General features: G+C 45.3%; 1 protein-coding gene across 2 annotated transcripts in view; it reads left to right on the plus strand.

Annotated features, from left to right (window-relative positions):
- Nucleotides 1–23,246, plus strand: part of ANKMY1 (ankyrin repeat and MYND domain containing 1) — a 108,633-nt gene that overhangs the window by 63,193 nt on the left and 22,194 nt on the right. For both annotated transcript variants that reach the window (XM_069727797.1, XM_069727796.1), the window contains 8 exons: nucleotides 6,155–6,371; nucleotides 10,577–10,741; nucleotides 13,672–13,856; nucleotides 15,200–15,371; nucleotides 19,789–19,929; nucleotides 21,692–21,847; nucleotides 21,975–22,082; nucleotides 22,232–22,363. In XM_069727797.1, the coding sequence (XP_069583898.1) occupies nucleotides 6,155–6,371; nucleotides 10,577–10,741; nucleotides 13,672–13,856; nucleotides 15,200–15,371; nucleotides 19,789–19,929; nucleotides 21,692–21,847; nucleotides 21,975–22,082; nucleotides 22,232–22,363 (1,276 nt within the window). The remainder of the gene's footprint in view (nucleotides 1–6,154; nucleotides 6,372–10,576; nucleotides 10,742–13,671; nucleotides 13,857–15,199; nucleotides 15,372–19,788; nucleotides 19,930–21,691; nucleotides 21,848–21,974; nucleotides 22,083–22,231; nucleotides 22,364–23,246) is intronic.

A 23,246-nucleotide genomic window follows, 5' to 3' on the forward strand; every position in this document is an offset into this window, starting at 1 on the left:
GCCATGTAAACGAACCACATGCTGGAAGAACAAAGGCACCAAATCAGAGGAGGAAGGCAATTTAACCAAGGGCACCAGATGGACCATTTTAGAAAAGCGATCACAGACCACCCAAATGACCGACATTTTTTGAGAAACGGGAAGGTCAGAAATGAAATCCATCGAAATATGTGTCCAAGGCCTCTTCGGGACCGGCAAGGGCAAAAGCAACCCACTGGCACGTGAACAGCAGGGCTTAGCCCTAGCACAAATTCCACAGGACTGCACAAAAGCACGCACATCCCGTGACAGAGATGGCCACCAGAAGGATCTAGCAACCAACTCCCTGGTACCAAAGATTCCTGGATGACCGGCCAGCACCGAACAATGAAGTTCAGAGATAACTTTACTAGTCCACCTATCAGGGACGAACAGTTTCTCGGCCGGACAACGATCAGGTTTATTAGCCTGAAATTTCTGCAACACTCTCCGCAAATCAGGGGAGATGGCAGACACAATGACTCCTTCCTTGAGGATACTCGCCGGCTCAGATAACCCCGGAGAGTCGGGCACAAAACTCCTAGACAGAGCATCCGCCTTCACATTTTTAGAGCCCGGAAGGTATGAAATCACAAAATCAAAACGAGCAAAAAATAACGACCAACGGGCCTGTCTAGGATTCAAGCGCTTGGCAGACTCAAGATAAGTAAGGTTCTTATGATCAGTCAATACCACCACGCGATGCTTAGCACCCTCAAGCCAATGACGCCACTCCTCGAATGCCCACTTCATGGCCAGCAACTCTCGGTTGCCCACATCATAATTACGCTCAGCAGCAGAAAATTTCCTGGAAAAGAAAGCACATGGTTTGAACACTGAGCAACCAGAACCTCTCTGTGACAAAACCGCCCCTGCACCAATCTCAGAAGCATCAACCTCGACCTGGAACGGAAGAGAAACATCAGGTTGACACAACACAGGGGCACAGCAAAAACGACGCTTCAACTCCTGAAAAGCTTCCACGGCAGCAGAAGACCAATTAACCAAATCAGCACCCTTCTTGGTCAAATCGGTCAATGGTCTGGCAATGCTAGAAAAATTACAGATGAAGCGACGATAAAAATTAGCAAAGCCCAGGAATTTCTGCAGACTTTTTAGAGATGTCGGCTGAGTCCAATCCTGGATGGCCTGAACCTTAACCGGATCCATCTCGATAGTAGAAGGGGAAAAGATGAACCCCAAAAATGAAACTTTCTGCACACCGAAGAGACACTTTGATCCCTTCACGAACAAGGAATTAGCACGCAGTACCTGGAAAACCATTCTGACTTGCTTCACATGAGACTCCCAATCATCTGAGAAGATCAAAATGTCATCCAAGTAAACAATCAAGAATTTATCCAGATACTCACGGAAAATGTCATGCATAAAAGACTGAAAAACAGATGGAGCATTGGCAAGTCCGAACGGCATCACCAGATACTCAAAATGACCCTCGGGCGTATTAAATGCCGTTTTCCATTCATCTCCCTGCCTGATTCTCACCAGATTATACGCACCACGAAGATCAATCTTAGTAAACCAACTAGCCCCCTTAATCCGAGCAAACAAGTCAGAAATCAATGGCAAGGAATACTGAAACTTAACAGTGATCTTATTAAGAAGGCGGTAATCAATACACGGTCTTAGCGAACCATCCTTCTTGGCTACAAAAAAGAACCCTGCTCCCAATGGTGACGACGATGGGCGAATATGTCCCTTCTCCAGGGACTCCTTCACATAACTGCGCATAGCGGTGTGTTCAGGTACGGACAAATTAAATAAACGACCCTTAGGGAATTTACTACCAGGAATCAAATCGATAGCACAATCACAATTCCTATGCGGAGGTAGGGCATCAGACTTGGACTCTTCAAATACATCCTGAAAGTCCGACAAGAACTCTGGGATGTCAGAAGGAATGGATGACGAAATAGACAAAAATGGAACATCACCATGTACTCCCTGACAACCCCAGCTGGTTACCGACATAGAGTTCCAATCCAATACTGGATTATGGGTTTGTAGCCATGGCAACCCCAACACGACCACATCATGCAAATTATGCAGTACCAGAAAGCGAATAACTTCCTGATGTGCAGGAGCCATGCACATGGTCAGCTGGGCCCAGTACTGAGGCTTATTCTTGGCCAAAGGTGTAGCATCAATTCCTCTCAACGGAATAGGACACCGCAGAGGCTCCAAGAAAAATCCACAACGTTTAGCATAATCCAAATCCATCAGATTCAGGGCAGCGCCTGAATCCACAAACGCCATGACAGAATACGATGACAAAGAGCACATTAAGGTAATGGACAAAAGGAATTTGGACTGTACAGTACCAATAACGGCAGAGCTATTGAACCGCCTAGTGCGTTTAGGACAATTAGAAATAGCATGAGTAGAATCACCACAATAGAAACACAGTCTGTTCAGACGTCTGTGTTCTTGCCGTTCTACTTTAGTCATAGTCCTGTCGCACTGCATAGGCTCAGGTTTACTCTCAGACAATACCGCCAGATGGTGCACAGATTTACGCTCGCGCAAGCGACGACCGATCTGAATGGCCAAGGACATAGACTCATTCAAACCAGCAGGCATAGGAAATCCCACCATTACATCCTTAAGAGCTTCAGAGAGACCCTTTCTGAACAAAGCCGCTAGTGCAGATTCATTCCACAGAGTGAGTACTGACCACTTCCTAAATTTCTGACAATATACTTCTACATCATCCTGACCCTGGCATAAAGCCAGCAGATTTTTCTCAGCCTGATCCACTGAATTAGGCTCATCGTAAAGCAATCCCAGCGCCTGGAAAAATGCATCAACATTACTCAATGCAGAATCTCCTGGTGCAAGAGAAAACGCCCAGTCCTGTGGGTCGCCGCGCAAAAAAGAAATAATAATCAAAACCTGTTGAATAGGATTACCAGAAGAATGAGGTTTCAAGGCCAAAAATAGCTTACAATTATTTCTGAAGCTCAGGAACTTAGTTCTGTCACCAAAAAACAAATCAGGAATCGGAATTCTTGGTTCTAGCATCGATTTCTGATCAATAGTATCTTGAATCTTTTGTACATTTACAACGAGATTATCCATTGAGGAGCACAGAGCCTGAATATCCATGTCCACAGCTGTGTCCTGAAGCACTCTAATGTCTAGGGGAAAAAAAAGACTGAAGACAGAGCTAAGAAAAAAAAATGATGTCAGGATTTCTTTTTTCCCTCTATTGGGAATCATTGGTGTGGCTCCTTGTACTGTTATGGCTGGCAATCAGGCAACACAGCGTGCAGTAATCAGCGCACATACAGAGATCTGGCAATAACCAAAAACAATAGGACGAGCTCTGAGACGTGGAATCTCTGTAGACTGCAGTACCTGATCTATCCTCACACAACTATAAGCAGCAGTGGATTGCGCCTATCACTACCTATGCAACTCGGCACTGCCTGAGGAGCTGACTAGCCTGAAGATAGAAATACAAGCCTGACTTACCTCAGAGAAATACCCCAAAGGAATAGGCAGCCCCCCACATATAATGACTGTTAGCAAGATGAAAAGACAAACGTAGGAATGAAATAGATTCAGCAAAGTGAGGCCCGATATTCTAGACAGAGCGAGGATAGCAAAGAGAACTATGCAGTCTACAAAAAACCCTAAAACGAAAACCACGCAAAGGGGCAAAAAGACCCACCGTGCCGAACTAACAGCACGGCGGTGCACCCCTTTGCTTCTCAGAGCTTCCAGCAAAAGTTAATAGCAAGCTGGACAGAAAAAACAGAAAACAAACTAGAAGCACTTATCTAGCAGAGCAGCAGGCCCAAGGAAAGATGCAGTAGCTCAGATCCAACACTGGAACATTGACAAGGAGCAAGGAAGACAGACTCAGGTGGAGCTAAATAGCAAGGCAGCCAACGAGCTCACCAAAACACCTGAGGGAGGAAGCCCAGAGACTGCAATACCACTTGTGACCACAGAAGTGAACTCAGCCACAGAATTCACAACACTTATCTACAGCATTCTGATGTATCCTAAAAGAGGTTAGATTACACTCACCCAGGGGTGGTCCCGGTCCGGTCCGATGGGTGTCGCGGTCCGGTCCGGCGCCTCCCATCTTCATCAGATGACGTCCTCTTCTTGTCTTTACACTGCGGCTCCAGCGCAGGCGTACTTTGTCTGCCCTGTTGAGGGCAGAGTAAAGTACTGCAGTGCGCAGGTGCTGGGTCTCTCTGACCTTTCCCGGCGCCTGCGCTCTGCAGTACTTTGCTCTGCCCTCAACAGGGCAAACAAAGTACGCCTGCGCCGGAGCCGCGGCGTGAAGACCAGAAGAGGACGTCATCCTATGGAGATGGGAGGCCCCGGACCGGACCGCGACGCCCACCGGATCGGACCGCCCGCCCAGGTGAGTATAATCTAACCTCTTTTTCTCATCTTTCAGGTTACATCGGGGGCTTATCTACAGCATTACAGAATGCTGTAGATAAGCCCCTGATGCTGGTGGGCTTAGCTCACCTTCGATTTTCGGGGTGACAGGTTCCCTTTAATCTGTTTATATGTTTTTCTGGGCTCTTGTGTTACCATTCGTATTATCAGTCATCACTTTTTCTCCTGCGGCCACATCTAGGAAGGTTGGCTACAGTCCCATGGATCTTAAATTTCTGAATATGTTCAACTGTAGTCACAGGAGCATCAAGCTGCTTGGAGATGGTCTTAGAACTTTTACGTTTAACATGTTGGTCTATAATTTTCTTTCTAATCTCCTGAGACAACTCTTTCCTTTGCTTCCTCTGGTCCATGTTGAGAGTGATACACACCATGTCACCAAACAGCAAAGTGAGTATCTGTAGCCCTATACACAGGCCCACTCACTGATTCCAAGATTGCAGACACCTGTGATGCTAGTTAATGGACACACCTCGGTTTAACATGTCCCTTTTGTCACATTATTATCCTGCTGCGTTGCCGAGACCTAGCGACGGACGTTAACAAAATAGTGTCAAAACGTGTGTGACGGGTGAACTGGGCCCGGCTTTCTGATGTACCCGTCGAGGCTATGTGCACCTGTTGTGTATGCGTCTTTGCAGTGGTTTTTGCGACATCTCGTGAGATTTCGCAATGTATTACTAGGAACACTAGCTGCCGGGAGCATCGGTAACGCTGCGCGGGATGCCGGTAGGTGAGAATATTGCGATTTTTTAAATTTTTTAAAATTATTTTTTACATTCTATCTTGTTACTATTGATGCTGCATAGGCAGCATCAATAGTAAAAAGAGAAAGAGAGCGAGCGAGAGAGAATTTCCCTGACGGGAAATTCTTCCACGCATGCTCTCTTTGAAAAGACGGGACCCGTCGCTGGATTCCTGCTTTTCACAGGCAGCGACGTATCCTGCGTCCATAGGCTACTATTGTAGCCAGTGACGGGCAGCGCAGGATGCGTTGCTGACCGATTTTCCGACATGAGGAAATGGAAGCCTATGGACGCAGGATACGTCGCTATCTGTGAAAAGCAGGAATCCAGCGACAGGTCCTGTCTTTTCAAAGAGAGCATGCGTGGAAGAATTTCCCATCAGGGAAATTCTCTCTCGCTCGCTCTCTTTCTCTTTTTACTATTGATGCTGCCTATGCAGCATCAATAGTAACAAGATAGAATGTGAAAAATAATTTAAAAAAATAAAATAAATCGCAATATTCTCACCTACCGGCATCCCGCGCAGTGTTACCGATGCTCCCGGCAGCCAGTGTTCCTAGTAATACAGTATATTGCTAAGTCTCGCGAGAAGTCGACGTGCAGAAAAAACGTTCCTCTGAACGTTTTCTCTGCCCGACGGACCGTTTTTTTTACGCAGAATCCAGTGCACGACGGATGAAACGGATGGCCATCCATCACAATCCGTCGCTAATACAAGTCTATGAGAAAATGCAGGATCCTGCATTCTCAAAAATCGATGGATTGTGACGGGAGCTGAAAGACGGAAGTGTGAAAGAGGCCTTAGTAAATTTACGTAACATCTGGTCTCATACTGAGTCTTTTCTGATAAAATGTTAAATATTAATTGATTTATTCAAAAATGTAGTCTGACTACATGGAAATGAAAAATCGTTCACAACTTATAAGTCACATTCTCATTCCATCAGAAACAGACCGGAACATTTTGACTGGAATATGTGTTCAATTATGAGGAACGATCGGGCAAACTTTGGTCCAAGAGGTCCCCGTGAGCGCTCTGCTGAGCGGCTGATAGAGATGGCTGGGCTGGGAGATTTGGAGACCATCTCTACAATCCTAAGACATGGTTTAGCCCATGTGGATGTGTCTGATGACAGTGGGCAGACCGCTCTACACGCTGCCGCAGTGAGTTGTCATATACCATTTATGTTATCTACTTTTAAAGGGTGAGTTCACATTTACTATTAATGTGGATGTTTCATTTGTTTTTGAGGTTTAGTCAGTAGTTTTTTGTGAAATTTTCTCTTTTTAGCCGTAAAGTTATGCCATATTTCTGTGTATGTACATTATATTTTGGGTATAGATATCTAGTAGGAAATCCCTAGGGTTTGACTTAAAGGAGGTCATTGCTTTAAACGAATAAATGGCTCCTTTAGCGATAGGTACATTCAATATCAGATCTCTTTCTTTGAACTGGCTCAGGAGCTGAGTCTGCATCATTCCCAGCAACAAGACAAGAGCACTTGGGCGCACTGCTATACTGTATATAATATAGAGGAATCCTGAGGGTGCAAAACAGCAATAGAACACTAAACTAAATAACCTGCATCATTCCCAGCAGACGCAGGATGTGCTGTTTTGCAATCATCTGCCTCTAACGTCAGCATATGGAGCTGAGCCTGCATCATTCCCGGCAGATGCTGGATGTATTGTTCAGCCATCTTCTGCTTCTAATATCAGCATGCAGAGCCGAGGTCTGCCCACTGCTGTTGACTCCTTAAACGAGGTTATAAGTCTCTGACAGCGCCATTGAAAGTGAGTTAACAGGAGGAGTGCACACCACTCCATGTGCCCAATAGCCCCCCTCAAAGCATGAATGTGGGCTGCTATGGCAGCCTAGGGGACTGATGAAGATCCCCATGCCAGCCATGATTGTGCTCCTGTAAAGACAAGTTTGTGGCTGACATTCATACGAGGCAGTGATTTCAAGTATATACTGCAATACTATTGTATAGCAGTATACAGTGGGTACGGAAAGTATTCAGACCCCTTTAAATTTTTCACTCTTTGTTTAATTGCAGCCATTTGGTAAATTAAAAAAGTTCATTTTTTTCACATTAATGTACACTCTGCACTCCATCTTGACTGGAAAAAAACAGAAATGTAGAAATGTTTGCAAATTTAATAAAAAAAGAAAAACTCAAATATCACGTGGTCATAAGTATTCCCACCCTTTGCTTAGACACTCATATTTAAGTCACATGCTGTTCATTTCCTTGTGATGCTCCTTGAGATGGTTCTACTTCTTCATTGGAGTCCAGCTGTGTTTAATAAAACTGATAGGACTTGATTTGGAAAGGCGCACACCTATCTATATAAGACCTCACAGCTCACAGTGCATGTCAGACCAAATGAGAATCATGAGGTCAAAGGAACTGGCCAAGCAGCTCAGAGACAGTATTGTGGCAAGGCACAGATCTGGCCAAGGTTACAAAAGAATTTCTGCAGTACTCAAGGTTCCTAAGAGCACAGTGACCTCCATAATCCTTAAATGGAAGACGATTGGGACCACCAGAAGTCTTCCAATAGCTGGCCGTCCAGCCAAACTGAGCAATCGTGGGAGAAGAGCCTTGGTGAGAGAGGTAAAGAAGAACCCCAAGATCACTGAGGCTGAGCTCCAGAGATGCAGTAAGGAGATGGGAGAAAGTTCCACAAAGTCAACTATCACTGCAGCCCTCCACCAGTTGGGCCTTTATAGCAGAGTGACCCAATGGAAGGCTCTCAGTGCAAGACATATGAAAGCCCGCATAGAGTTTGCTAAAAAACACATGAAGGACTCCCAGACTATGAAAAATAAGATTCTCTGGTCTGATGAGACGAAGATAGACCTTTATGGTGATAATTCTAAGCGGTATGTGTGGAGAAAACCAGGAACTGCTCATCACCTGCCCAATACAGTCCCAACAGTGAAACATGGCAGCATTATGCTATGGGGGTGTTTTTCAGCTGCAGGGACAGGACGACTTGTTGCCATTGAAGGAAACATGAATGCAGCCAAGTACAGAGATATCCTGGACGAAAACCTCTTCCAGGGTGCTCTGGACCTCAGACATGGCCGAAGGTTCACCTTCCAACAAGACAATGACCTTAAGCACACAGCTAAAATAACAAAGGAGTGGCTTCAGAACAACTCTGTGACCATTCTTGACTGGCCCAGCCAGAGCCCTGACCTAAGCCCAATTGAGCATCTCTGGAGAGACCTGAAAATGGCCGTCCACCAACGTTCACCATCCAACCTGACGGAACTGGAGAGGATCTGCAAGGAAGAATGGCAGAGGATCCCCAAATCCTGGTGTGAAAAACTTGTTGCATCATTCCCGAGAAGACTTATGGCTGTACTAGCTGAAAAGGGGGCTTCTACTCAATACTGGGGTTAGATCAATTAATAATTTGAGAAAAAATAGAGGTGCAGAGCGATACATAAAATGTATGTATACTAATGCCAGAAGCCTTGCCAACAAAATGGAGGAATTAGAATTAACCCCTTAGTGACAGAGCCAAATTTTTGAAATCTGACCAGTGTCACTTTCTGTGGTAATAACTCAGCAACACATCAACAAATCCCAGTGATTTTGAGTTTGTTTTTTCGTGACACATTATACTTTATGATAATGGTAAATTTAGGTCAATATGTTTTGTGTTTATAAAAAATATCAAAAATTTGAGAGAAAAGTGTTAAATAATTTGCAATTTTCAAACTTTGAATGATTATCCCTTTAATCCAGATAGTCATACCACAGCAAACCATTAATAAATAACATTTCCCTCATGTCTGCTTTACATCAGCACCATTTGTAAAATGTTCTTTTATTTTGTTAGCATTTTAGGAGGTTTAAAAATGTAGCAGCAATTTTTCATTTTTTAAAGGAAATTTAAAACATTTATTTTTTAGGGTCTTATCCATGTTTGAAGTGACTTTAGGGGTCTTGTATATTGGAAAACCCTCAAACGTGATACCATTTTAAAAACAGCACCCCCAGACATATTGAAAACTGCTGTCAGGTAGTTTATTAACCCTTCAGGTGCTTTACAGGAATTAAAGCAAAGTGGCATGACAGGAATGAAAATGTGTATTTTTACCACCTAAATGTCGGTAACTTCTAAACAGGTTACAACAGCCGTCAGACTGTAAGGCCTCTATTTGGCCATGAATTGCCATCGCAAACATCAGGACCACAAAATCATGATCTAAGGGCACCAATTGTGATAAATAGGAAGCCACAACACTCTGTTAACCATTTATAATGATGTAGTCACTATTGACAGCAGCATCTAAGGGGTTAAACAGATATGGACGGTGCAAACACTGATCGTGGCTGATACAGCAAGTTGTCAGCTATGGTGGACAGCCGGCAGCTGCTGGATTGTCACCTGTATGGGGAGACTATTCTCTTATATCTCAGGTCAGTTAAAAGACGTGTTGGCGGTCATTAAGGGGTTAATGTTGTTGGAGCATAATTATGACATGGTGGGCATATCTGAAACATGGCTGGATGAGAGCCATGACTGGGCTGTTAACTTACAGGGTTATATTCTGTTCAGAAATGACCAAATGGATAAGCGAGGGGGAGGGGTGTGTCTCTATATGTAAAATCATCCTTAAAACCCATCCGGCGTGATAATATAGGTGAATTTAATGAAAATGTAGAGTCCCTGTTGGTGGAGATAAGGGGAGGGGGAAAAATAATAAATTACTGATAGGGGCTTGTTATAAGTCTCCAAAAATAATGGAAGCAATGGAGAATATCCTCGTAAAGTAAATAGATGAAGCTGCGACTCAAGGGGAAGTCATTATTATGGGGGACTTCAACTACCCTGAAATAGATTGGGGAATGGAAATCTGCAGTTCCAGCAAAGGTAATCGGTTTGTGACAACTATGAGAGACAATTACCTTTCACAACTGGTTCAGGACCCAACAAGAAGGAGGGCACTGCTAGACCTAATATTAACCAACAGGCCAGACCGCATATCAAATATAAGGGTTGGGGGTCACTTGGGGAATAGTGATCACAAAATAATAAGTTTTCATGTATCCTTTAATAAGATGTGTAGTAGAGGGGTTACAAGGACACTAAACTTCAGGAGGGCAAATTTCCAACAGATGAGAGAGGATCTTGGTACAAAAACCAATCCCTCAAATTTCCATCCAGAGAAAAATTGCAGCTCTCAGGAAATAGCGACATAAGACAATTTTTTTTTTATAACTTCCTAATTTTTCTTTTATACCATTTTCCCCTCTTTGTTATAGAAGCAGACAAGCGATGTTTATGCTATAAATGATGTGCAGCTCGTGATTTGCCATCTAGTTTGCTAACCAGTCCTCTTTCAGGTAAATGGCTGTAATAACGTCATTAACCTTCTTCTCGACAATGGAGCGGATGTTAGCAGGAGGAATGACGAGGGGCTCCCAGCTTTGTCCTTGTGCCTGATGCTCTTCTACAGCACAAAGTCATTCTGGCCTAACGTGGCTGAGCGAAATCTCCCCTCGTACAAGGTGAGGATTATTTCCCACACCCTCGTGTAAGAAGCGGTGTAATCCCGAGCGATCAGTGCTGTCAGCGCCACCGCGGGTATTCATCAAGTCAATGGACCGTACATGGAGGGCAGAAGAACGTCTGACCTGTGCATAGTTCTGATAATATGCTTGAAATATTACATATTTTTATTTTAATTATAATTTACTACAATAATTCATTTATTATAGCTGTGATTTTCTGCCTTGAAAAAAACAGGACGATCTTTTGATCAGTGTTTTGGATCCGAGTTTCATCAGAGTTTGTTCCATGTGTTCTCTCCGTGAAAACACACAAAAGTGAAAAATGGATGTCTGGGTGAGGCTTCACTGGTGAATAGAGGCCTATGTTTATAGTTTATTTGTGTTGATAGGGAGCAGTGGTGTTTTCAAAGATAAATTATAAATGATGTAAGAATAATGTATTAAAGCACCACTCCAGCGTTTTTTTTTTATTGCACCACCGGAGTGGCGCTTTAAATGTGATTCCCCTGCCCCCTGTCTCATACTCAGCTGCTGCCTTCATCCTTCTCCAGCGTCGCTTCCGTCAGTCTTCAGCGAAAAGTGACGTGTCGGCACGCTCCAGTGTTTCATGGAGCGGCGCGGAGGTCACTATTCAATAAAAGTCTCCTTGAGCCTTGTTCTGGCCTCGTTCTGCCTCTCATAGACTTGTATTGAGAGCTTGTGACGTAACGTCTGACTTCCGGCCAGTCATAAGCTACTGTCACAAGATGATGCCGAAAAGCGGTGAAGCTGCCAGAGGTTGAGTATATGACCAGGGCAGCGGGCTTACATTTAAAGCACCACTCCAGAGCTGGATAAAAATTGCTGGAGTGGTGCCTTAACCACATAGTGGCACAGGGGACACAGATTAAGGACTCGTGTACATGGCTAAATTTTCAGTCAAGGTGCCATCTGACAAAACATCACTCTATGCCTGAGTTTGATCCAATATTCAGACCGCACTCAGCCATGGAAGTCCGTGAGTGCGTGGAAACCATGAGACTGCACTGGGATGACATCTGAGTGCAGTCTGATTTCCACGCACTGGCAGAATGGAGAAGGGGAAGACATTTTTCTCCATCTTCTCATCCGAGAGAATTGATAACACTATGATCTGATCACACTCTGATCAGAGTGTGATTTCATAATCGGGCCGATTCTCTCAGATGAGAGAATACACGGCTGTCTGCACCTAGCCTAATAATATGGTGAGCACATAGAGTCATCCAGGTCCCTGCCCAATAGTTGCCGCACCTTGTCCAATGGTCCGTGCAGCACCCAGAGGGCCCTATACATTTCTATACAATGCTGTAAATATTAATAAAGGGGAGATTTACTAAGCTAAACAATTGGTGCTTGAAAAAAATACTTTTTCATGATTTTCACCATATTTATGAAGTGTTTTAGATACTTTCTGCGCCTTTTGCAGCAAAGGGCAAAGAGCATAAAGCACTATGATAAATTAGGAGAACTTTCAGGCTGTCCAGTTTAAGTTATCAGTACTGATAAATCTGACCCACTACAGTATTAGTATGGCGGGTAACAGTATGGCGGGTAACAGTATGGCGGGTAACAGTATGATGGGTAACAGTATGGCGGGTAACAGTATGGCGGGTAATAGTATGGTGGGTAACAGTATGGTGGGTAACAGTATGGTGGGTAACAGTATGGCCGGTAACAGTATGGCGGGTAACAGTATGGCGGGTAATAGTATGGTGGGTAACAGTATGGTGGGTAACAGTATGGTGGGTAACAGTATGGCCGGTAACAGTATGGCCGGTAACAGTATGGTGGGTAATAGTATGGCGGGTAATAGTATGGTGGGTAACAGTATGGTGGGTAATAGTATGGTGGGTAACAGTATGGCGGGTAATAGCATGGTGGGTAACAGTATGGTGGGTAACAGTATGGCCGGTAACATTATGGTGGGTAACAGTATGGCCGGTAACAGTATGATGGGTAACAGTATGGCGGGTAACGGTATGGCGGGTAATAGTATGGTGGGTAACAGTATGGTGGGTAACAGTATGGCCGGTAACAGTATGGTGGGTAACATTATGGCGGGTAACAGTATGGTGGGTAACAGTATGGCGGGTAACAGTATGGCCGGTAACAGTATGGTGGGTAACATTATGGCCGGTAACAGTATGGCGGGTAACAGTATGGCGGGTAACAGTATGGCGGGTAACAGTCTGGCGGGTAACAGTATGGTGGGTAACAGTATGGCGGGTAACAGTATGGCGGGTAACAGTATGGTGGGTAACAGTATGGCGGGTAACAGTATGGCGGGTAACAGTCTGGCGGGTAACAGTATGGTGGGTAACAGTATGGCGGGTAACAGTATGGCGGGTAACAGTATGGTGGGTAACAGTATGGCGGGTAACAGTATGGCGGGTAACAGTCTGGCGGGTAACAGTATGGTGGGTAACAGTATGGCGGGTAACAGTATGGCGGGTAACAGTATGGTGGGTAACAGTATGGCGGGTAACAGTATGGCGGGTAACAGTGTGGTGGGTAACAGTATGATGGGTAACAGTATGGTGGGTAACAGTATGGTGGGTAACAGTATGGTTGGTTACAGTACGGCCGGTAATAGTATGGCGGGTAACAGTATGGCGGGTAACAGTATGGCGGGTAACAGTATGATGGGTAACAGTATGGCGGGTAACAGTATGGCGGGTAACAGTATGGCGGGTAACAGTATGGTGGGTAACAGTATGGCGGGTAACAGTATGGCGGGTAGCAGTATGGCGGGTAACAGTATGGCGGGTAGCAGTATGGCGGGTAACAGTATGGCGGGTAGCAGTATGGCGGGTAACAGTATGGCGGGTAACAGTATGGCGGGTAACAGTATGGCGGCTGTCTACATTTTCTCCTAATCTTATTCTAACATCTTTTGACTAATATAGGAAGAACATAGTGACTTTGCATTGGACAGCTCTAAAAACGAGAACTGTGCTGGGAATGAAATGGATCCGGAGAAGAATGGTGAAATATCTCCGTTATCTGACGAATCCCACCACACATCTGTGAGTTCCAAAACTGGAGCAAGTGTAGAAAGTGAGGAAGCGGATTCCGCCCCTGATCATCATAGGTATGGGAGGCAGTGCCAAGTCTGTACTATCATTAATGGTGTGGTTCATATTTTATAAGCAGCCATTACATGTCTCACACTGGTAAAGACTCCTCTGGAGGCAGATTCTCTGGGAGATCTACTTCCAACCCATAGATCTTAACAGCTCATTTACATATAAGAAAAATGTGGATTTCTCTGGCATAAGACATTGGATCGCAGATATTACGGTATTATTTATTTCAGCTTCCTATGACCTGCATGCCCATATAGATGCCTTAGGAGGGTTTATCCTACTGATACAATCCCTTTAAGGAGGGTATCCAAATTTCTGATGTGCACTTCTTAACATCCATCAGTGGATGATCGGTGGGAGATTTATCCCCTTAAACATTCCCCGCCATCTAACTATAAGCAGAATGAATTGTCGGCAAAAATCCCTGCAGCTCCTGCATTGTATGTGCAGCTCCATACATATAGATGTACTCGTACCTGGTGCTGGCTGTGATTGGCTGAGCTGCACTACAAGTCACAGCCATGTGTCTGAAGGTCTGCTTATTGGTGAGGGTCCCAAGGTTCAGAACCCTATTGATTATTGATGAAAAGATAGAACATTAAGGGGTTATTCTCAGCTTCCTGTATGGATGTTGTCAGATAGTAGTACTTGTAATAACAAGCACTTTTGCAATTTACTACTTATTAAAATTTGCAGCCATTTGTGAGATATTACCAACTTTCTTTCCTATCATTCATAGCGGATTGCCTAGGACACCGACCACCTCTGCTGTGTGGCCTGCGAGCACTGCGCAGTAGCTGGTTGGATTAGGAGGTAACAGTGTCCGATGTACAGGGATACTGGCGAGTTTCAAAACGCTATTTAAAAAGTGAATTGAAAAGAGCTGGTGAGCACTGAGCACGCTCTGAGTTCTAGCAGCGGTGGTCGGTTTCTAAGGCAACGAGCTGTATACAAAAGAAAAGTGTTAATATCTCAAGAACGGCTGAACATTTTAATAAACAGTAAATAGTTAAATTGTCTGTATTTACAAGTACTGTCCGACAATACCCATATATGATGACTTAAATGTCCCAGGTAACCCTAATAACCACTATATCCTTGTTTAAGGAGGACGTTTGTTCACAGGTTGTATGTGGTATTGCAGCCACTTCAAAGGAGCCAAGCTGCATTGCCAAAAACAACTAGTGGACACGTGTGGTGCAGTTTTTGGGGAAAAAAAACTATTTTTCCCAACCTGGACAACTATTTATCTACCCGTTCCTACCTGCTGACATTTCCTATCCTTCGCCTACACAATCTATAGGGCACTTACATACGGGCGATGACTCCTTAATATTTATTGTCCTAGGAATAAAAATCTAAGATCAACCATGAACCTGCTTCTCCTGCGAGGCGCGGACCCCAATATATGCAGCATTCCTATGTTGGCACTTTTCTTTGCTGTTAAAGCTGCGGATGTCAGCGCTGTGCGGCTCCTGCTCGAATGTGGAGCCAGGACTGATGTCCGCGTGAAGACACAGGTAACGCCATCACGCTGATTCTCCATAGCTGTAAGCTCCGGGGTCTCCATGTAACCTCTGCCCCATTAATAGTACTGCTGCCACCCGTGTGCCCTGTATGGGGGGATTTATTAGTGTTCAGCCTTGCTGCTCGTTAGACGAGAATCTAAAATCCACATCAGTTGTGATTCCAATAACAATGTAACAACACTCATCTCGTCTTTTCCCCTGTGATCCGGCGGTAATGCCCATCACGACCAGCGTGTGACCGCTGCAGTCACTCAGTGGTTTCAGTGGTCAAGTCCTGTATCACTGAGTAGGCGATGGGCACCATGATGCCAGTAATATGGCATGTGAGCTCCACGGCCTCCATGTTGCGCCCAATTGTAATCATAGACTAGGAGGATCGCAAGACCTTCTGTACTCACTCGATTTTTTTTTTTCAGAGACTGATTACGGTATGTCTTTACTACAGGATTTGCAAAAGATTTGTAATTGGAAAGTGTATGGAATCTTTTTTATTTTGATTTGATCATATCTGATAATGGGGCAGCTTGTCAGAACTGACCTGCCATTGCCTTACAATAACCATACACATAGATAACTAATGGCCAAACGCATGTTCAGCCGACAACTATGTCCCCCGACTTCACCATACACAATAGCGAACTCCTCTATATCTCCTTCTCCCAGACTCCTCTGTCCCTCTCCTCCAGAGTCCTATGTCCCCCTCCTCCCGAGTCCTCTGTCTCCCTCTTTCAGAGTTCTCTGTCCCTCTCCTCCAGAGTTCTCTGTCCTCCTCCTCCAGAGTTCTCTGTCCTCCTCCAGAGTCCTCTGTCCTCCTCCTCCAGAGTCCTCTGTCTCCCTCTTTCAGAGTTCTCAGTCCCCCTCCTCCAGAGTCCTCTGTCCCCCTCCTCCAGAGTCCTCTGTCCTTCTCCTCCAGAGTCCTCTGTCCTCCTCCTCCAGAGTCCTCTGTCCTTTTCCTCCAGAGTCCTCTGTCCCCCTCCTCCAGAGTCCTTTGTTCCCAATCTCCAAAGTCCTCTGTCATACTCAGCCATTCTCTTCCTCCAGACTCTGCTGTCCTCTTTCTCCAGACTCTGCTGTCCTCTTCCTCCAGACTCTGCCGTCCTCTTTCTCCAGACTCTGCCATCCTCTTTCTCAAGACTTTGCTAACCTCTTTCTCCAGACTCTGCTGTCCTCTTCCTCCAGACTCTGCCATCCTCTTTCTCCAGACTCTGCCATCCTCTTTCTCCAGACTCTGCCATCCTCTTTCTCCAGACTCTGCCATCCTCTTTCTCCAGACTCTGCCGTCCTCTTCCTCTAGAATCCGCCGTCCTCTTCCTCTAGAATCCGCCGTCCTTTTCCTCCAGACTCCGCCGTCCTTTTCCTCCACACTCCGCCGTCCTCTTCTGTCCTCCTTCTTCAGACTCTTCTGTTCTCCACCTTTAGACACTTCTGTAATCCTGTTCCAGACTCCTCTGTCCTTTCCTTTATTCTCCTCCTCCAGATAACTCTGTCCTCTCCTTTGTTCTCCTCCTCCAGACTCCTCTGTCCTTTCCTTTGTTCTCCTCCTCCAGACTCTTCTGTCCTTTTCTTTGTTCTCCTCCTCCAGACTCCTCTGTCCTCTTCTTTGTTCTCCTCCTCCAGACTCCTCTGTCCTTTCCTTTGTTCTCCTCCTCCAGACTCCTCTGTCCTTTCCTTTGTTCTCCTCCTCCAGACTCCTCTGTCCTCTCCTTTGTTCTCCTCCTCCAGACTCCTCTGTCCTTTCCTTTGTTCTCCTCCTCCAGACTCCTCTGTCCTCTTCTTTGTTCTCCTTCTCCAGACTCCTCTGTCCTCTCCTTTGTTCTCCTCCTCCAGACTCCTCTGTCCTCTCCTTTGTTCTCCTCCTCCAGACTCCTCTGTCCTCTTCTTTGTTCTCCTCCTCCAGACTCCTCTGTCCTCTCCTTTGTTCTCCTCCTCCAGACTCCTCTGTCCTCTTCTTTGTTCTCCTCCTCCAGACTCCTCTGTCCTCTCCTTTGTTCTCCTCCTCCAGACTCCTCTGTCCTCTCCTTTGTTCTCCTCCTCCAGACTCCTCTGTCCTCTCCTTTGTTCTCCTCCTCCAGACTCCTCTGTCCTCTCCTTTGTTCTCCTCCTCCAGACTCCTCTGTCCTTTTCTTTGTTCTCCTCCTCCAGACTCCTCTGTCCTCTTCTTTGTTCTCCTCCTCCAGACTCCTCTGTCCTTTTCTTTGTTCTCCTCCTCCAGACTCCTCTGTCCTCTTCTTTGTTCTTCTCCTCCAGACTCCTCTGTCCTTTCCTTTGTTCTCCTCCTCCAGACTCCTCTGTCCTTTCCTTTATTCTCCTCCTCCAGACTCCTCTGTCCTCTCCTTTGTTCTCCTCCTCCAGACTCCTCTGTCCTTTTCTTTGTTCTCCTCCTCCAGACTCCTCTGTCCTTTCCTTTGTTCTCCTCCTCCAGACTCCTCTGTCCTTTCCTTTGTTCTCCTCCTCCAGACTCCTCTGTCCTTTCCTTTGTTCTCCTCCTCCAGACTCCTCTGTCCTTTCCTTTGTTCTCCTCCTCCAGACTCCTCTGTCCTTTCCTTTGTTCTCCTCCTCCAGACTCTTCTGTCCTTTTCTTTGTTCTCCTCCTCCAGACTCCTCTGTCCTCTTCTTTGTTCTCCTCCTCCAGACTCCTCTGTCCTTTCATTTGTTCTCCTCCTCCAGACTCATCTGTCCTTTCCTTTGTTCTCCTCCTCCAGACTCCTCTGTCCTCTCCTTTGTTCTCCTCCTCCAGACTCCTCTGTCCTTTCCTTTGTTCTCCTCCTCCAGACTCCTCTGTCCTCTTCTTTGTTCTCCTCCTCCAGACTCCTCTGTCCTCTCCTTTGTTCTCCTCCTCCAGACTCCTCTGTCCTTTTCTTTGTTCTCCTCCTCCAGACTCCTCTGTCCTCTTCTTTGTTCTCCTCCTCCAGACTCCTCTGTCCTTTTCTTTGTTCTCCTCCTCCAGACTCCTCTGTCCTCTTCTTTGTTCTTCTCCTCCAGACTCCTCTGTCCTTTCCTTTGTTCTCCTCCTCCAGACTCCTCTGTCCTTTCCTTTATTCTCCTCCTCCAGACTCCTCTGTCCTCTCCTTTGTTCTCCTCCTCCAGACTCCTCTGTCCTTTTCTTTGTTCTCCTCCTCCAGACTCCTCTGTCCTTTCCTTTATTCTCTTCCTCCAGACTCCTCTGTCCTTTCCTTTGTTCTCCTCCTCCAGACTCCTCTGTCCTTTCCTTTGTTCTCCTCCTCCAGACTCCTCTGTCCTTTCCTTTGTTTTCCTCCTTCAGACTCCTCTGTCCTCTCCTTTGTTCTCCTCCTCCAGACTCCTCTGTCCTTTTCTTTGTTCTCCTCCTCCAGACTCCTCTGTCCTTTCCTTTATTTTCCTCCTCCAGACTCCTCTGTCCTTTCCTTTGTTCTCCTCCTCCAGACTCTTCTGTCCTTTCCTTTGTTCTCCTCCTCCAGACTCCTCTGTCCTCTCCTTTGTTCTCCTCCTCCAGACTCATCTGTCCTTTGTTCTCCTCCTCCAGACTCCTCTGTCCTCTCCTTTGTTCTCCTCCTCCAGACTCCTCTGTCCTTTCCTGTGTTCTCCTCCAGACTCCTCTGTCCTCTCCTTTGTTCTCCTCCTCCAGACTCCTCTGTCCTCTCCTTTGTTCTCCTCCTCCAGACTCCTCTGTCCTTTCCTGTGTTCTCCTCCAGACTCCTCTGTCCTCTCCTTTGTTCTCCTCCTCCAGACTCCTCTGTCCTTTCCTTTGTTCTCCTGCTCTAGACTCCTCTGTCCTTTCCTTTGTTCTCCTCCTCCAGACTACTCTGTCCTTTGTTCTCCTCCTCCAGACTCCTCTGTCCTCTTCTTTGTTCAGTCCCCCCGTTATTTCCTTTATTCAGAGCCCTACTTTTCCATTTTGCTCTGTTTCTCTCTCCCGTCTATATTCTGCCGTTCATTTCTTTGCTCATTTATTGACCTTTATAAAACTGCCTTGTCTAAAGGCCCAACATGGTGATTAGTTCTTACCGTGTAACGTATGAGCTCCTGTCCCCAATGTAATATAGCCGGCTGCTGAGTCCCACCGTTAGAAAATATGAAGCCGTGCGATGGGAATTATTGGGCTGTTCAGCATAATTACTGGTAAGGACAGATTGTCATCTCTGCTTTCCATACACTGTATAGACTTTGCTGCCTGCTCTCCATGTTGTGATCAATGAGTTCTGCCGTTCATTAGTCACTGGACATAACTCGTCCCAGATAGATAAGTCTGACGGTGATGAATTCATTTATTAGATCACATGCTTTCCTTCTCCTGTCCCGGTGCTCCATCAATAATGGTGCGGCTCCTCGTTGCCTGATGAGTTTTACTGCAGATGTAATTTAGCTGAGGACATGTCTTGGGTGTGTTCTCCTCTGGTAGGAATGATGTGACTGTACATTTATTCCGCAGCATGGCTCCCTCACCCCTCTACACATAGCAGCAGCTTTGCCAGTGGTTGAAGGTATCCGGATCACAGAGATTTTGCTGCATGCTGCTGCAGACCCGAATGCCAGCGCCGAGGATGAGGACTTCGTGTATGATCATGACAGGGTATGGTTAGGAGCAATGTCTATCCTCACCGGGACATCTCATTAGTGTGAAGGAGATAAATATGGCAAGATGCGTCTGTCACATAAAGATGAAGCTCGTGCTTCAGATGTTCCTTGGAGATTTCTTGTGTTCATTCTTAGGAAATCTGTGGTGGCCACGGTTGGTCTCCATCAATGAACCCAGATTAGTGTCAGATAAACCCAGTGTTCGGCAGCAGATAAAGCTCCCAGATGACAACATTGTCCACAGGTTGGAGCTCCAGGAAGACTTGATGCTTCTTTTTGGTGTCATTTCTTCTCAGTACTAATCACTATAGATTAAGACCTTTCTGGAGCTTGTCATTCTGTCACCTGTCTCTCCACCCTCTGGGTATAAGGCACTGCTAATTCTACAAAATACTGTAGACTATTATTACGCCTTGGGTTGTATCTTCTTGCAACATTTGCTTCAGTATTTAGACAAAAGTTCCTTTCTTGTTTCTTGAGAATAAAACATATATTAAGTGTTTGGGGCCCATTCACTATTGCATTTGCATCTTTTTTCCTCTAGTTTTTGGTGTTTTTCATATGCGCCTTATTCTTCCTCTAATTTGCGCCTTTTTCGATGTTTGTCATCTTAGGTGGGGCACGGGGTTTCCAGACATTTTCATCAATTGCAACTTATTAAAAAGTGTAAATATCTTTGTGCATTTCCCCTTGAAGTTTTTTTTTTATATACATCAGGAATATTTGCACAAGTTTTGCAACATTTTAATGGAACAAAAAAAAGGTTAAGCGCGAAAATAAAGAGTATTTGATTGTCAACAAATGCTACAAGACAAAAATTGAAAAGTCTGGAAGAGGCGGTGGAGTTGTCAGCCACAGTTACCGTATATTTCTCTATGAATTGACTTGAGACTTTTTCCAAGTTTCCATGCATAGATTTTTTTGATTAATATGTAGACGGCTTTAGGGTGTACACCATTCCAAAATTGTCCACCATTTTATCTGATTTTACAAAATGTGATAAAGAGAATTGTGTCAATCCACTCCCCATCCGCATGAAACAAGTTCTTACACAGTTATGTCAACAGAAAAATTATAAAAGTATGGTTTTGGACAGAGAAAAACGCAAAATGAAAGATTGCTTGGTCCTTAAAGGATTCATTATATCTCATGACGCGGTGGTGACATTGTGGTAGGGTGTGCAATCACTTTATGACTGGTGAGGTTCCAGCCTCTGAGATTGCCACTAATTCTGGGAATTTGGAGACCGCCACAGCGCCCTGGCCCCTATTACCACACACAGCTCCTGGCTGCTCGGCTGTGCAGGGAAACATCAGTCAGGTTCATTTCTTTCATGAAACAACAAGACAAATTCCCTGCATTGCTGTTCAAGTGGAAAATGCTTTAAAGAGCCAATGCGGCGAATTAATGCTGCAGCCCCATTATTTTCAGGATCAAAGGTAGAACCCCCACCCATCATAAAGTGATAGCATACCCCAGCGATTTTCCTTGGCTTAATATCTTCTGTGAACATAGTGGGAATTGAGTACTATGTGAAAGGTCCTGAAGAACTGCAGTGAAGCTTCTGTATCTCCATCAATGGAGGCATCAATTCGAGAAGACAAACATTCCACCTCTTAGCTAGATACAAAAACTTCCTTTACTCTTATAAATCAGTTGCCATGTAATCCAATGGTGGTCGCCCAGATAAAGTGATTGCCCTTCTGTCAACACAATGATTGGCTTTGGCCTTAACTTTATGTAAACCTTTCCTGCAGGGGGAGATGAGCGGTGCTTTGCTTGGGTTTTCTATGAAAGGCGGCCTTGAGTCAGGCCTTCCTCTGTATAGCTACTTTGACAAGAGTCCCTGCGTTTCAGAGGAGGGTGGACGTACACCCCTGCATGTGGCATGTGAACGTGAGGACAACTACAAGGTAAGCTTCTGGCAAACCTCATACAATGTTTGATACCATTAATGGGGATGTCTAGTTTTGAGTTTGGCAACACCTGCCCCTTTTCTAGGCTGAACAACAGAGATAATGTGCCTTTTTGCTTTTACAGTATGCCAGAGACACAATTTCCTTGCTTCTTGCCCACAAAGCCAAGATCAACCCCCTATGGAGTGGTCACTCTCCTCTCTCTTTGGCCATTGCCAGTGGAAATGACCTGGTGAGAGTTCTCCAACATGTTTCTTTACTTCTTCTGATCATTATGGTTTATTTGATGCCTGTGGCCTATTGTTTTTGTTATGCTGGTTTTCCTGTTTTCTGTATACCAAAAAAACATAATCAATACATAATTTCTTTGCTATTTTCCAGGCTGTGAAAGAACTGCTAGCTAATGGAGCAGACCCTAACCTGGCCCTCAGCAGAGGAGTAGGCAGTGCTCTATGTGCCGCTGTCAACATTGATTATGAGAAGAAAAGAACTTTAGCGGCAAGAATAGGTTTGGTAAGACTAAATATCCATCTCGGGGACGTCTTAAAGTGAGACTCCAAAGCAGTGCACTCTCTCTCTGTTCTGGACCCTCTCATCTTTCTGATCTTTAGTTTTACTCTTTATACTCTCCAATGTCTGTTAAGGGGTCTGTCTACTACTTGGACAGCCCCTTGTTTGGATGAGGCAACCACAGCTCTGACTTCTCTGATGGAGGGGACAGTGAAGCAGCCGCTGATTGGCCACAGGGAGCCTCGAGAGAGCCAGTGCCGACACCGCTGGAACCGCACCAGCACCGGAGGTGAGTATAGCTGATATTATTTTATAAGGGAGAACGTAGTGATTGATAAGGGGTTGTTCCAATAGTCTTAGAAGAGGGAAGAGGTCCCAATATTACTTAACAGGTCTCATAATGACAGCCTCATTAATGGATGTACTTTATTTCTTACTTTGGCTAGTTTATTTGTTTTATCATTACCTGCTGCCATTTTGATTCTTTCCTTTGTTGGGCAGTGGTAGCTGGAGCACAGCTGTGCATGGCTGCCAACTAGAACCCTTTTAGGCAAACCACCACATGTTCTTGTACTGGTTTTGCCCCTTGCTTCTGATTGGTTGCCTAAATTGGCATAAGATCCTAGGGGCGATAGAGATTGCTCATGATGTCATCCATGGCTTGTCTCCTGTGTGGAGGCCGTGTACTACCCTTTTATAGGGCCCTGACCTTCCTTTTCTTGGAGTCATCAGCTCTGCTTATTCCTTAAAAATTGGACCCTCTAACACCGTGATTGTGGTTTTTTTTCTACCTCAAGCAATTTGTCTCATCCCTTAGAGAGAATTTGGTAGTTTGCTAATACGTACAGTTTATCCACCATTATCACCTTGGTGCTACCTCCACAAG

The sequence above is a fragment of the Ranitomeya imitator genome, chromosome 5, assembly GCF_032444005.1.
Source record: "Ranitomeya imitator isolate aRanImi1 chromosome 5, aRanImi1.pri, whole genome shotgun sequence".
Taxonomy (NCBI): domain Eukaryota; kingdom Metazoa; phylum Chordata; class Amphibia; order Anura; family Dendrobatidae; genus Ranitomeya; species Ranitomeya imitator.